General features: G+C 33.0%; 1 protein-coding gene across 10 annotated transcripts in view; it reads right to left on the bottom strand.

Moving 5' to 3' along the window:
• Nucleotides 1-198: 198 nt before the first annotated feature.
• The window catches only part of LOC138316266 (protein phosphatase 1 regulatory subunit 16A-like), a 129,200-nt gene continuing 113,772 nt past the window's right edge, over nt 199-15,626 (bottom strand). For 6 of the 10 annotated variants that reach the window (XM_069257883.1, XM_069257892.1, XM_069257891.1 and 3 more), the window contains 3 exons: nt 8,914-9,028; nt 6,052-8,499; nt 199-5,987 (listed from right to left, as the gene is read on the bottom strand). In XM_069257883.1, the coding sequence (XP_069113984.1) occupies nt 7,735-8,499; nt 8,914-9,028 (880 nt within the window). In that variant the 3' untranslated portion in view covers nt 199-5,987; nt 6,052-7,734. The remainder of the gene's footprint in view (nt 5,988-6,051; nt 8,500-8,913; nt 9,029-15,626) is intronic. The other 4 variants (XM_069257887.1, XM_069257889.1, XM_069257890.1 and 1 more) reach the window with 4 other exon arrangements.

Raw genomic sequence — 15,626 nt, 5'->3', positions numbered from 1 at the left:
CGGCCCATAAACTAGACATCAGCCAGAAATGCATCCTTCTCCTACATGTTTGAGAACATGACCGGAACTTGACTGGTTGGACATGGTTTGCTATGTCTCACTCCTCACTTTTAGGTGGGGATATAAAAAGGCAAGGTTAATATTCTTATCAAAAAGAACAAGATTTATATTCTTATCAAAAAGAAAAACAAAAACAAATTTAGGATCTTATAAAAATGTTTATGTAGTGCATTGTATTCCCAATTAGTCCAACATTTAACAAGTTTTGCTATTACAACAAGAGTGAGCTCCCTTGAAGAATACATTTCCTGTATGAATTTTAGCCGATACACAAATTAAATGATACTCTGTCTATTTACAAGCTGTTTAATGATATGTACAATACTGTATAAAGTTATATATATGGAATCAATATAAAATGTACCATAATAGCAAAACAATCAGGATGATACAATAGAATGTGCACTCAAAGATCGAGTTAGATGTTAATATCTTATACAGAGAAATACACACTCAAAAACCACACACATCTGAACACGAGGGATAGATAAATAACAATGTAACTTACTACCCTACAGCTTTGTCTCTTATTCTTCAGATTACAGTAACATCTAAAGTTAAAAGTGTCCTCTATATTACTGCACTGTCTCTTATTCTTCAGATTACAGTAACATCTAAAGTTAAAAGTGTCCTCTATATTACTGCACTGTCTCTTATTCTTCAGATTACAGTAACATCTAAAATTAAAAGTGTCCTCTATATTACTGCACTGTCTCTTATTCTTTAGATTACAGTAACATCTAACATTAAAAGTGTCCTCTATATTACTGCACTGTCTCTTATTCTTCAGATTACAGTAGTAACATCTAAAGTTAAAAGTGTCCTCTATATTACTGTCTCCTATAAAGTACATATTAAGTATCATCTTACTGTAATAAATATATTTACTGGTACTTTCTGTTGTACTACATAATTATATATTGAGTGACATCTTACTGGAAGTAACAAATAGAAATTCCTTATCTAATGATACATCATCTATACCGAAATTAGGCTGATTTTACAGACTGTTCCAATTAGAAATTCTAATTCCTGTTAATTGTTTTCCATACTGTTTATCCTGAGTCTCTTTTTTACTGTACTATCTAACAGATCAAGTATCTGTCTTACAGAATATAATTGGTTGCTCGACTCTTTTTTACTGTACCATCTAACAGATCAAACTTAGTATCTGTCTTACAGAATATAATTGGTTACCGTTGACTCTTTTTCTTTATCAACAAAATGCCCAAAATAATTCCATATGATTTAAGACTTACCAGAAAGTAAAGTGTATTAAACATGCTTCAAAAAGCAATTTTAATCCAAACAGTTACCCAAAGGACAATTCATCATATACGTATTGTAACATAAATATAACCTAAATAAATTTGAACTACACGTATTTCACTTAATGTTATGAAACCTTAAGAATTATGTTAGTTTTTCTTTTACCTCTGATGATGTCATGTAAAACATTTAGTTGATTGGGATTCAAATTCAAAGCTCACTTCACTCTTTTATCCTCTGACAAGTGATAACATGATTCTTGTTTTATGAATGTGTATGAATATAGACATATTATAAGTCAATGAGACAAAAGGAATGCAAACTTTAGAAAAACACACATACCATTACTTATCAAAACCATAAAGTGGTCCTCCAGTCTTTTCAATCTCACCAAACTCCATACAACATCCCTAATGATAGTTCATCATTATGTGTTTCATTTAAACCTATATTGCACAACAGCACTTTGTAAACTATATTTCAGGGCTTATTTTATCAGTAGTATTATAACTTTTCAACAGCAATGATATAGAATCAGATGTTTTTTTTAGTTTATGTTTTCTACGTTATGAAGTTAAAAAATGTTGAATAATGGGTTTAAATTTTCAAATATGTTCAATAGTCTTATTAAAATGAGAAAAACGTTATTCCCATTGAAAACCATGATAATATGTTGAGGCTAAATTGTTTGTGGTAATTTAATATTAAGACATCAATCACACGTAAGCTTCATTTAGTTCCACATGACCTTGGATAGGCCAGACATTCTATATATTGCTAGACTGACCTCATCAACTGACATAATTTTACTGACCTATGGGATCCAACCCAATACACAATAAACAACTGTTCTGAGAGATTCTTTCGCATCCTTTATCTTAGAACTCTTAATTCTTTCTAGACATTTCTATATTCATCTATTCTATATGAAGTTTCATCTTTCAGTATTCAAAGAACTGCAAGCACAAATTAAAAGGGAGTGTTATTGTTTGTAACCACTGGAATATTGAAGGATTGAAAACCTATCTCCAGTAGAATTAAGATATTTTCTGAAATATTCCACAGCTGTAATGTGCATTGTTTTATTAGGTGAAATCTATATATGGTAGGCAGACTTAAATAAAATGTGACAAAACTTGGTGTTTTACACAACTCTTCATTTGTATTTGTCAATAGATGCTCAGTAATAAAGTCAGCTAAAAATAAATGTTAAGATATTAGGAAGCAAAACTATAAAATTTCTATAAAAGTTATAATACAGACATCTAAATTTTGATATTTTGCAAAGCTTTTGAAGTGACACCATTGAAAATAAAGACATAAGAAATATTCATTCAATCACATACAATCAGACATGTCTATCCATGATACTACTGATGATTGAGGCCAAATGGTTACACCTTACAATACAGAACCTTCTACGCTAATGTTTAGTGGAACCAAAGTAAGAACAACAAAACAAATATACAGACGGGTGGTGAGCTCAGTGAATAAAAACTAAATATATATAGATATATCAAACATATTCCAAAATAATATGGCTATAAAATAACAATCATGGATGTAATGATTATGAAAATGTCTGATTTCTGAACCAGGCTGAACTTAGCTGTTACAGCACCTGTAATATTGTTACACCTGTAATGTTGTTACACCTGTAATATTACACCTGTGTTTTAAACCTGTGTTTTAAACCTGTGATATTACACCTGTGTTACACCTGTGATGTTGTTACACCTGTTATGTTACACCTGTGATGTATTTACACCTGTGATGTATTTACACCTGTAATATTGTTACACCTGTAATGTTGTTACACCTGTTATGTTGTTACACCTGTAATATTACACCTGTGTTTTAAACCCGTGATATTACACCTGTGTTACACCTGTGATGTATTTACACCTGTTATGTATTTACACCTATAATATTGTTACACCTGTAATGTTGTTACACCTGTAATATTACACCTGTTTTAAACCTGTGATATTACACCTGTGTTACACCTGTGATGTTGTCACACCTGTTATGTTACACCTGTGATGTATTTACACCTGTAATGTTGTTACACCTGTGATGTATTTACACCTTTGATGTTACACCAGTGTTTTCACACCTGTGATGTTGTTACACCTGTAATGTTACACCTGTGATGTTATTACACCTGTTTCTACACCTGTGATATTACACCTGTGATAGTTATTACACTTGTAGTATTACACCTGTGTTTTAATCTGTGCTATTACACCTGTGATATTACACCTGTGACGTTACACCTGTGATATTACACCTGTAGTGTTACACCTGTTTCTACACCTGTGATATTACACCTGTAATGTTACACCTGTATTTTAAACCTGTAATGTTACACCTGTACTGTTACACCTGTGATGTTGTTACACCTGTTTCTACAACTGTGATATTACACCTGTGATATTACATCTGTAATGTTACACCTGTGTTTTAAACTTTTTATGTTACACCTGTACTGTTACACCTGTGATGTTGTTACACCTGTTTCTACACCTGTGATATTACACCTGTGATGTATTTACACCTGTGATATTACGCCTGAAGTGTTACACCTGTAGTGTTACACCTGTGATGTTATAACACCTGTTTCTACACCTGTGATATTAACCTGTGGTATTACACCTGTTTCTACACCTGTGGTATTACACCTGTGATGTTGTTACACCTGTGATATTACACCTGAAGTGTTACGCCTGTGGTATTACACCTGTGATGTTGTTACACCTTCAACTATATACAGGTACAATATAAATTGTAATTAGCCTACCTCTGTGCATAAAACATTTTAACTCAATTTTCATTGATTTATAAACTGGAATGTGAGCCTACCCATTCATTAACAAATCTACCTGTACAAAATACCACCTGAACAAACAAGAAAAGAAGTCAGGGGAAGAAAATCAGGATCATATTTTACAAAATGAACTCTACACACCATTGAATAAAATATTGTACCGTGTGCAGATTATCTTAAGTATACAGTATTATATAAACGTAAGGATTAATATTTTATCACCGTTTTGTATTGCATCACCAGTAGCACGGGGAATGTAGGACCCAGATATCTCGCAGAGACATCAGCTGTATGTATAAATAGATACCCAATCTAGAGACAACAGCCTAACACTTTATATTGCACTTTTGCTCTCATATTATTAACTCATTATGCATTTTATCAAACAATGAATACAATTCCCTTACAAGTCAATTAATCTGCACTAATCATGATCATATGGTGTTAATCGGAAGAAAAAATCATCAGCCATTGGCTATTCTTTCTCAGTAGGACAAAAAGAGTTTTTATTCCAGAATTATGCCTCGATTAATAAATAATGGGAGATAACTCTAGTAGCCTTGCAATATACAAACTGAAAGGTGCCTTTTGTAAGGCACCTAAAATTTCTGATATATGACTGGAAACTAAAGGCATTAATTCAAATAAATCCAATGGGCTCAGACTTAAAATAAAGGCATTATTTCAAATAAATCCAATGGGCTCAGACTTAACAAAAAGATTTTAGGGATTTTAATGAGATTTCTATAGGCTAGCAATAATACTTGTATAAAAAGATATATATAACATCCGGAATGCATCTTCACAAAGTGTGATAACTGATACATACTAATCTAACCAATTAATATTAACTTTATACAAGGAAAAAAACTAAGACAAAATTCATATTCATATACACTACATACAAATCAGTGAAATTCACAACCTTATTGTTCAATAAGTCAGTTGTTAATGGCCTAGCACTCATTTTACTTATAATATCTATCTTGGTACAAAACAGGAAGAACAATATACAAAGAGCTGAAGCTATAAGCATCTCTGTCTGACATTAACAGGTACTACAAAGTCCGTTAGTGTTACCAGTATAACCTTATAGGCATGCTCTTCAAGTTTTCAAACATAACTAATCATTGTTAAATAGCAGTATCACATTTCTACACTACATAGAAAATCTTCATCATTCATTGAGCATTTGGTTAAAAACCTGTTGTTTAATACTATGTAGGAAACTGTTGGCAGAATCTGTATGTAGCTCATGTAACTGTATTATTCGGCAAATCTACTCAGTGAAACAGACTCAGCCACTACAGGACAAAAAAACAACACTTTTTACATTCATTCTGAGGACTAAATCTGCTTTAGGATTATGCCCTTATTTTAATCCTGTGGTTATCAAAAATTAAAATAATAAATATTAAAGCTTATTCTGTAAAGCTTTGCTGCATTAAATAATAACTATAGATATTTGCTAAACTGATACAAGTATAAAGTAAAAGCCCAATATCAGATAACACAGTCTACTGTGGAGTAATTGTTAGGGTATCTGTATAGAGTTTGGCCCTTATCCCCTGGCTGTAACCCATAGTCTACTGTGGTGTTGTTAGGGTATCTGTATAGAGTTTGGCCCTTAACCCCTGGCTGTAACCCATAGTCTACTGTGGTGTTGTTAGGGTATCTGTATAGAGTTTGGCCCCTAACCCCTGGCTGTAACCCATAGTCTACTGTGGTGTTGTTAGGGTATCTGTATAGAGTTTGGCCCTTAACCCCTGGCTGTAACCCATAGTCTACTGTGGTGTTGTTAGGGTATCTGTATAGAGTTTGGCCCTTAACCCTGGCTGTAACCCATAGTCTACTGTGGTGTTGTTAGGGTATCTGTATAGAGTTTGGCCCTTAACCCTGGCTGTAACCCATAGTCTACTGTGGTGTTGTTAGGGTATCTGTATAGAGTTTGGCCCCTAACCCCTGGCTGTAACCCATAGTCTACTGTGGTGTTGTTAGGGTATCTGTATAGAGTTTGGCCCCTAACCCCTGGCTGTAACCCATAGTCTACTGTGGTGTTGTTAGGGTATCTGTATAGAGTTTGGCCCCTAACCCCTGGCTGTAACCCATAGTCTACTGTGGTGTTGTTAGGGTATCTGTATAGAGTTTGGCCCCTAACCCCTGGCTGTAACCCATAGTCTACTGTGGTGTTGTTAGGGTATCTGTATAGAGTTTGGCCCTTAACCCCTGGCTGTAACCCATAGTCTACTGTGGTGTTGTTAGGGTATCTGTATAGAGTTTGGCCCTTAACCCCTGGCTGTAACCCATAGTCTACTGTGGTGTTGTTAGGGTATCTGTATAGAGTTTGGCCCCTAACCCCTGGCTGTAACCCATAGTCTACTGTGGTGTTGTTTGGGTATCTGTATAGAGTTTGGCCCTTAACCCCTGGCTGTAACCCATAGTCTACTGTGGTGTTGTTAGGGTATCTGTATAGAGTTTGGCCCCTAACCCCTGGCTGTAACCACTGACAACCACTAGTAGTATACAGTTGTTTCATGCCTTTTCAGTCAACAGTCAAAACTCTTTTCCGAGGTGTTGGGATCAACCCAGTAAATAGAGTTGGTCCCAACCCAACGCTGAGGATAAGAGTTTTGACTGTTGACTGAAAAGGCATGAAACAACTGTTTTATTATCTGAACCGCAATCTTAAACTTATCACTGAGCTTCTGTAAATTGTATATTTCTAATCATTTATCGTTATAACTGAAAATCCTTCATACTTTGAAGTCATTATTTGCCATGAGTTTTTTTTATTAAAGAATCTTGAGATTCTGCAAGCCATTTACAGTGTTGTAATTAGTGAAGTGAATTAAGGATTAACAACCCTGGATAGTGACAGGAAATTAGGGGATCTGAGTTTAAACCCTGGTCCAGTACTAAGATATCCTTCTCCTTTGATACAATCTACAATCCCAGTATTACATATCTATACTGTATCATAATTATATTACCTTTACCTATACATTGTATATGACATTACCTATAGTTAAGAAGTACATCCATTTATAAGGAACTTAAATAATCCAATGGCCCAGTTAGTGAAAAGCTCATTGCATAAACAATTTCTTGTGTGACTGACTTATGTCAATCCGTATAGAAGTCAATGTCATGGGCTAATTTGATCTCGTTTGCTTAACTCCACTTAAACAAGTCGGACAATAACACACATGTATGGAACAAATATCTTAAATTCAGAAATACAAAAAATGTATCTTGCTTAAATGTGCAACACAACAGTATCACAACTGCACAGATGAATGCCATAGTAACGTTTCCTCTAAAATCTCTTATATGGTAGGAAGTCCACATGGTACAAATTCCTATCTATCCATCCCCAACCTACAAAGTCCAGTGTTAAAAATCCCAATGGTAACAATATCATTGGGAATTATTCCTGTCCCAATCATTCCCATGTTTAACACAGTAGAGGTGATGATTTCCACGGTAACAATTGACATGGTAACCTTTTTATCATTCCTGCAGTTATATTATTTGTTGCATAATTAGAAAAGAGAAAATCTAACACATCCCAGCATGCATCACAAAATGACACAGCATCCCTGTTTTTCCTCTCCTCCAACAGCTGGTGCATGACCAGGAGCGGTGAACCGTCGGATTCCTTCCGAATGGTTAGGATAAGATTTCATATTGTTATTGTGGCCGTTGCTATCTGTGTGGTGATCAGGGTTGTCCCCCCTTGGCAGTGATGAGCTGCTATATTTCTTGTTGTTACTGTTGAGGCTACTAAGGAATAGATTCTGTACCTGGGTGTCAATTACACTGTTTTCACGACTACGCGACTCTGACCTGTGTTTTTTCAGGTCAGACAACGTAATTGAGGGTGTTCCTGAGGGATATCTGACCTTTGACCCAGACTCCTCGTCATCTTCATTAGGTTGTTCTTCATCCAATGGTTCGACATCCTTCTGCCTTTGTGGTGGACTGTGGTCTGATTTCCTTGTAAAGCTGGGTTTCTTAGTTACACCAGGAGCTCCTTGGTGCCCCGACCCTTGACCTGTCTGCTGATTGGCTGTTTGATCTGGGGCAGAAGGTCTGTCTGCAGAAGAAGTTCTATTTACATTTTTTGTTTCATTAGGCAATTTCGATTTACTATTTCTGTGCTGTTGCTTGCGAATGTCTATTGTATCTGAAATCATGCGAGAATACTGGACGGTGTCAGTTGTGTTACCGTTGAGTGAGGTTTCGATCAGAGATTGAGGCTTCCTCTTATTATCATCTGCATCATCTATAATCAGTTGTACGTCGTCTATGTTTGTGGATGGAAGGTTTTCCTTTTCATCTTCCTGCAATTACAAATTGGCACAGTAAAGATATGGAGGATGGACAACTTTTCATCACAGCCCATCACCATGTGTGAGACAGCACCATTTACTTTGATTTGGTCAGAAGTCAAACTGTAGGTGGGAGACTACTTTTGGTACATGATATTTGGACTACCTTAACCCGAGTATGAAGCCCGGTGTTAAGAGGTTTAGGAAAAGAAATGTTAATTACACCAACAAATTAATAGGTTTTCACTAGAAATGGCAATATGCATCAATGAGATACATTTCAATCCTATTTCAATGAGATATATTTCAATCCTATTTTATCAATTATTATTATTATTAATTTGGAATCTTTCAATTGGGAAAAACAGATCTCAAGGCTTCATGTCTCCTTCCATTTATTAAAGTTATATTGTTTTAGAACTTTACCACAATATCCTCATCGTTATCCTTTCTCCATCCGAAGTGTAACGCCTCCTCCTTGGCTTCCTTCATAAAAAGTGGATTCTTCTCCCCACGCATACTACTTCTCCTGATGGAGGCACTGCAATAGACAGAAAAAGGGAGATAATTCACTGACAGGGGAGATAAGCGGTTTTCAAAGGACACAAATATTACTCAAGGGAGATAATTTACACCATCCAACTTTTTGTGAAAAGGAAAAAATTAGGAAGTAATGGATTAGATAAAATGATAAACAATGCCAATGAGATTTAAAGGAGTAAAAGATACAAAGAAAAAAATGTTTACAGCAGAATTAAAACATTTTGAAGTAGAAAACAAAAGAAAATAAAAATTTTCATACCGGCAACATATAAAATTTTGACCCCCCATTAAATATTGACCCGGGTCAATATTTTATGCATAAAATATTGACCCCCCCTATAAAATATTGATCCCCCCTTTATGCAGTATAATTATTGATATACTGCACCCTAATTATATACATTGTAGTCCTGAGAAGTAATATCATCAGTACCTATGGGTTTGCTCAGGTAATACACAAGGTGTCAAACTTACCTGTAAGTGTGGGGATGACCCCCTGGGGCTACAAGTGTATACCTATATATAGGCCTACCCCATGTATCATTAAAGGTGACAAGTTAAATGTATGGATTGATTATAAGTGTAATCATGGGACTATTAATACATTTTTTGTTGAATTATTATGTTGTTTTTAAAATAGAGTTATTTATATATATACAGTAGATATAATATACAAAGTATACAATATACATTTTCTGTATAACTGGGACGTACATGTACACTGTCATATTAAGAAATTGTAAAGGAAAAAACAAAGATTAAATAAAGGTGTTAATTTGTTAAATGAAAACAGACAAAAATAAATGTTAATTCATACTACTATACATGTATTTATAGGGGGTAGATAAGTACATATATGTAATATTATCTTTATTTCTTCCAAAATTGAAGATTATACATAAAGAATGACATTAAACATGAAAACAATACACAAAAACAGCAAATAGAACATGATAAGTAGCTAGATGAGTATTTTATAAGTCGATCGAGATACATAATGTTTAGGAGATATAAACATGTTAGATTTATAAGTATTTTATGGGTAGAGATATACATAGGGTAGGTCAATATCTAATGGGTAGAGATATAGATACAATGTAGGGTAGGTCAATATTTTATGGGTAAAGATATTGGAGATATAGATAGGGTGGGTCAATATTTTATGGATAGAGATATTGGAGAAATAGATAGGGTGGGTCAATATTTTATGGGTAGAGATATTGGAGATATAGATAGGGTGGGTCAATATTTAATGGGTAGAGATATAGGAGATATAGATAGAGTGGGTCAATATTTTATGGATAGACATATTGGAGAAATAGATAGGGTAGGTCAATATTTTATGGGTAGAGATATTGGAGATATAGATAGGATGGGTCAATATTTCATGGGTAAAGATATTGGATATATAGATAGGATGGGTCAATATTTCATGGGTAAAGATATTGGAGAAATAGATAGGGTGGGTCAATATTTTATGGGTAGTGATATCGATATAGGAAATATAGGTAAGGTAAGTCATTATTTTATGGTAGAGATATAGGAAATATAGATAGGGTGGGTCAATATTTTATGGGTAGAGATATTGGAGAAATAGATAGGGTGGGTCAATATTTTATGGGTAGAAATATTGGAGATAAAGATAGGGTGGGTCAATATTTTATGGGTAGAGATATTGGAGAAATAGATAGGGTGGGTCAATATTTTATGGGTAGAGATATAGATAGGGTGGGTCAATATTTGATGGGTAGAGATATTGGAGAAATAGATAGGGTGGGTCAATATTTTATGGGTGGAGATATAGATAGGGTGGGTCAGTATTTCATGGGTAGAGATATATATAGGGTTGGGTCAATATTTTATGGATAGAGATATTGGAGATATAGAGAGTGGGTCAATATTTTATAGGTAGATATATAGATAGGGTAGGTCATTATTTTATGTTATATAGACAGGTGGTACTTATATAGACATGAGGTAGTTATATAGACAGGTGGTAGTTATATAGACAGTTGGTAGTTATATAGACAGTAGGTAGTTATATAGACAGGTGGTAGTTATATAGATAGAAGGTAGTTATTTAGACAGGAGGTAGTTATATAGACAGATGGTAGTTATATAGACAGATGGTAGTTATATAGACAGATGGTAGTTATATAGACAAGTGGTAGTTATATAGATGTAGGTAGTTATATAGACAGTTGGTAGTTATATAGACAGATGGTAGTTATATAGACAGGAGGTAGTTATATAGACAGGTGGTAGTTATATAGACAGGAGGTAGTTTATATAGATGTAGGTAGTTATATAGACAGTTGGTAGTTATATAGACAGGAGGTAGTTATATAGACAGGAGGTAGATATATAGACATGGTGATAGATATATAGACATGTGATAGTTATATAGACAGATGTAGTATATAGACAGATGGTAGTTATATAGACAGGAGGTAGTTATATAGATGTAGTTATATTAGATAGGGTGGGTAATTTTTATAGTACAAGATAATGAGTTATTATATAGACAGGTGTAGTTATATTTTAGGTATATAGATGGTTAATATATATAGATAGGGTAGGTCAATATTTTATGTGGTATATGAGACATATAATATAGACCTAGGGTCTAGTTCAATATTTTATGGGATAGAGATGTTAGTCTATATAATAGATATTTTTGGATTAATATATACCCTATAGATAGGTGGGTACCACCCTATATTTATTATAACTATAGTCTATATATTTTTATGATATTAATATAGGAGATATAGTCTATATATAGACATTTCCCATATTAATATAAAGTTATATAACTATGTGGTATGTCTATATAAGATATATGGTGTATAGATATATTACAGATGTGGTATATTTATATAGACAATAGGGTATATATTATATTTGTAGCTGGTCTATATAACTACCATGAGGTATCAAGTATTTATATAGAACGACACCCTGTCTATATAGATATACTCCAAGTGTCCTATATAGATACCTGATGTAGTAGATATAGATACCACTGTCAATATATATAATGCTGTAGATATATATATATACACAGTGGGTATATAGACCTTCTAGTAAATGGGTATAATATAGGAGAATGTTATATAAGACAACTGAGATATATAGGAGATATAGTAGGTGTCTATATAACTAGACATGGGTCCTTATAACTACCATGTAGTTATATAGAACAGATATAGTTATAGTCTATGATATATAGATAGTTATCACCTGTCTATATATAATAGGTTGGGTAGAGATATAGTATTAACTCCTGTGGTCTATTTTATAGAGTAAAGATGTCTATATAAATATATTACATATCAGGTATATAGGTACCATATGATAGGTCAATTTATAGTTATCAAATGTACCCTTTAAAATAATGATATAGGACACCTGTAGTATATATAGGTGGGTTAATATTTTATGACATGTATAGGAAACATAGGAATATATATATAAATGAATTATATATACAGTACATGTTATATAACTACACCTGTCTATAGTCTAGTAGGTATAGTATCATATATATGGGAATGTTATATACTTTATGTAGTATATAGAATGTGATAGTCAATATAGTACATGTACTGTCTATATAGATACCACCTGTTAGAGTATATATACCAACATGTGTTAATAATATAGATATATATTTATATATTTTCTAGATTTATTTATATATAAGATGGTCTGTATATAGATAGACATATGTAATATATGTCTGTGGGTAAAACTAATTCTATACTACAGTTTTCATAGTTATATAGACAGGTGGTAGTCTATATAGATAGATCGCACAATGGGACATATGTATATATACTGATGGTAGTTATCAATATCAGTTATATAGGACACTAATTATATACATACTACTTTTATGTGTATATAGATAAAACAACTAGTTATATTGTTAGGTATCTAGACACCCATAGAATAGGAGGTGGTGGATATATATAACTAAGGGATCTAGTTATAAACTATTGGTGGTAGTCTATATAGACTACCAGGTATATCTCTACCACATTAGATTGATATATCATATATATCTATATAATAAATAATCCTAGTATAGTTAGATACATACAATATAATTTTAGACAACTGTCTGGTATTATGACAGACAATAGGTGTATATGAGAAAACTAGATGGTAAAAATATATACATGTAGTTATATATAGAAGGTGAAAATATTAGTTAAATATACATTATGGTAGTCTATATATTACAGGTAGCCATATATAGGTACTGGTACTTATATATATATGGTGGTAGATAAGATATACAGGTGTAGTTATAATTAGACAATATGATCAGTATATAGACACTATGGTAGTTTATAATATTGACAGGTCATAATATAGTTTATATCAAATAAATATTGTATATATATATAGTGCCACATTGAATATTAACTATATAGACATATCTATACAATATGTACCCACTTTATAGGTATATATATAGATAAAATATTGATGTCTATATATATTATCTTAATATGATAGAAAAATATTGTAGTATCACATAGACTATATATATATCTATATCCTGTAGAAATATTGACCCACCCTGACTATGGTCTATATATATCTACCCATAATAAAATATGACACCTGTCTATATATACTACATATATTTATGTCTATATAATATATACTGGGTATATGAATATCTATATCTACCTGTATTCTATATAGAAATATTTATAGATAATTATATATTGACCACCTATCTATGTATAATGTAGTTACATATATAGACCTGTAATATATACCCTATCTATATCTCCAATATATAACTACCCATAAATATATTGACCCACCTCTATTATAGACATACCTCTGGTAATAAAATATTGACCCACCCTATGGTATATCTCCTACTACCCATAAAAATATGTACCCTGCCCTATATATCTACAAATGGTGTACCCATAAATATGACCCACCCTATCTAATCCCTCCTATATCTATATCCATATTATATTGACAGTACTATCTATATCTAGAGTGTAAAATATGACCCTACCTATCTATATATAGAAATATCTCTACCATAAAATATTGACAATGTACCCTAAAAATATATCCTCCTATATCTATACCCATGAATATTAACTACCCACCTATCTATATAACTACTCTACTCTGTAAATATTCAGACCCACCTATATGTATACACCATAGTTTTATCAATATATTGACCATCTATCTTATCTCCTATATAACCATGTTATAATATTGACCCACCCTATCTATATCTTTCAGGCTATATACCCATAAAATATTGACCCACCCTGTCTATATATTACTACCTACTCATAATATATTGACCCACCCTGTCTATACCCATGTCGACAGTAATACTGTAAATATTGACCCACCCTATCTACTCCTATATGTCCTGTCTAAATATATTGACCCACCCTATTATATATACATATGGTTAACCCATAAAATATTGACCCACCCTATCTATATCTCCTATATCTCTACCATAAAATATTGACCCACCCTATACTATATCTCCTATATCTATTAAACCCCTAATATATTGTACCCCACACTAATTAAAATTACCCACCCATATCTATACATCCCCCTAATAACCTACCATGTCTATAAAATATTGACCCACCCTATCTATCTATATCTCCTATATCTGTGTACCCATAAAATATTGACCATAGTATATATATCTCCTATATCCACCTACCCATAAATATTGAACCCACCCTATCTATATACTCCTATATCTCTACTGTAATATATGACCCACCCTATCTATATCTCCTATATCTCCCCCCATAAAATATTGACCCCAGACTATCTATATCTCCTCCAATATCTCTAGACCCATAAAATATTGACCCACACAATATATATTTACCCTAAAATATTAACCTAGGGGTATCTAATATATCCTATATCTTATAAAATATTGACCACCCTATCTATATCTCCTAATCTCATAAAATATTGACCCACCCTATCTATAGGTATCTCCTATATCTTTACCACATAAAATATTGACCCACCCTATCTATATATTCTATATCTCACACCCATAAAATATTACCCACCCTATCTATATGTTCTCTATATCTCCACCCATAAAATATTGACCCACCTATCTATATCTCCTATATAACTACCATTAACCTGTCTATATTATACCCACCCTATCTATATACCACCTACCTACTCTATATCTCTACCTGTCATAAAATATATTGACACCCTTCTATCTATATCTCCTATACTCTATACACCCAGTCTAAATATTACCCACCAATATCTATATATTCCTATACTACCACCTGTCTATATTGACCCCACCTGTCCTATATAACTACCACTACCTATCTATCTATAACTACCACCTGTCTATAAAATATTACCACCCTACTATATAACCTATATCTTACCCATATATAACTACCCCCTATATATAACTCCTATACTGTCATATAATATTACCCACCTATAATATCTCCTACCTCCTATATATACCACTGTCTATATAACTATTATGTCTCTAATATATTGAAAACACCTGTCTATATATCTCCTAT

The sequence above is a fragment of the Argopecten irradians genome, chromosome 2 (assembly GCF_041381155.1).
Source record: "Argopecten irradians isolate NY chromosome 2, Ai_NY, whole genome shotgun sequence".
Taxonomy (NCBI): domain Eukaryota; kingdom Metazoa; phylum Mollusca; class Bivalvia; order Pectinida; family Pectinidae; genus Argopecten; species Argopecten irradians.
Note: the sequence above shows the minus strand (reverse complement) of the source record. Positions and strands in the feature narration are given on the sequence as shown.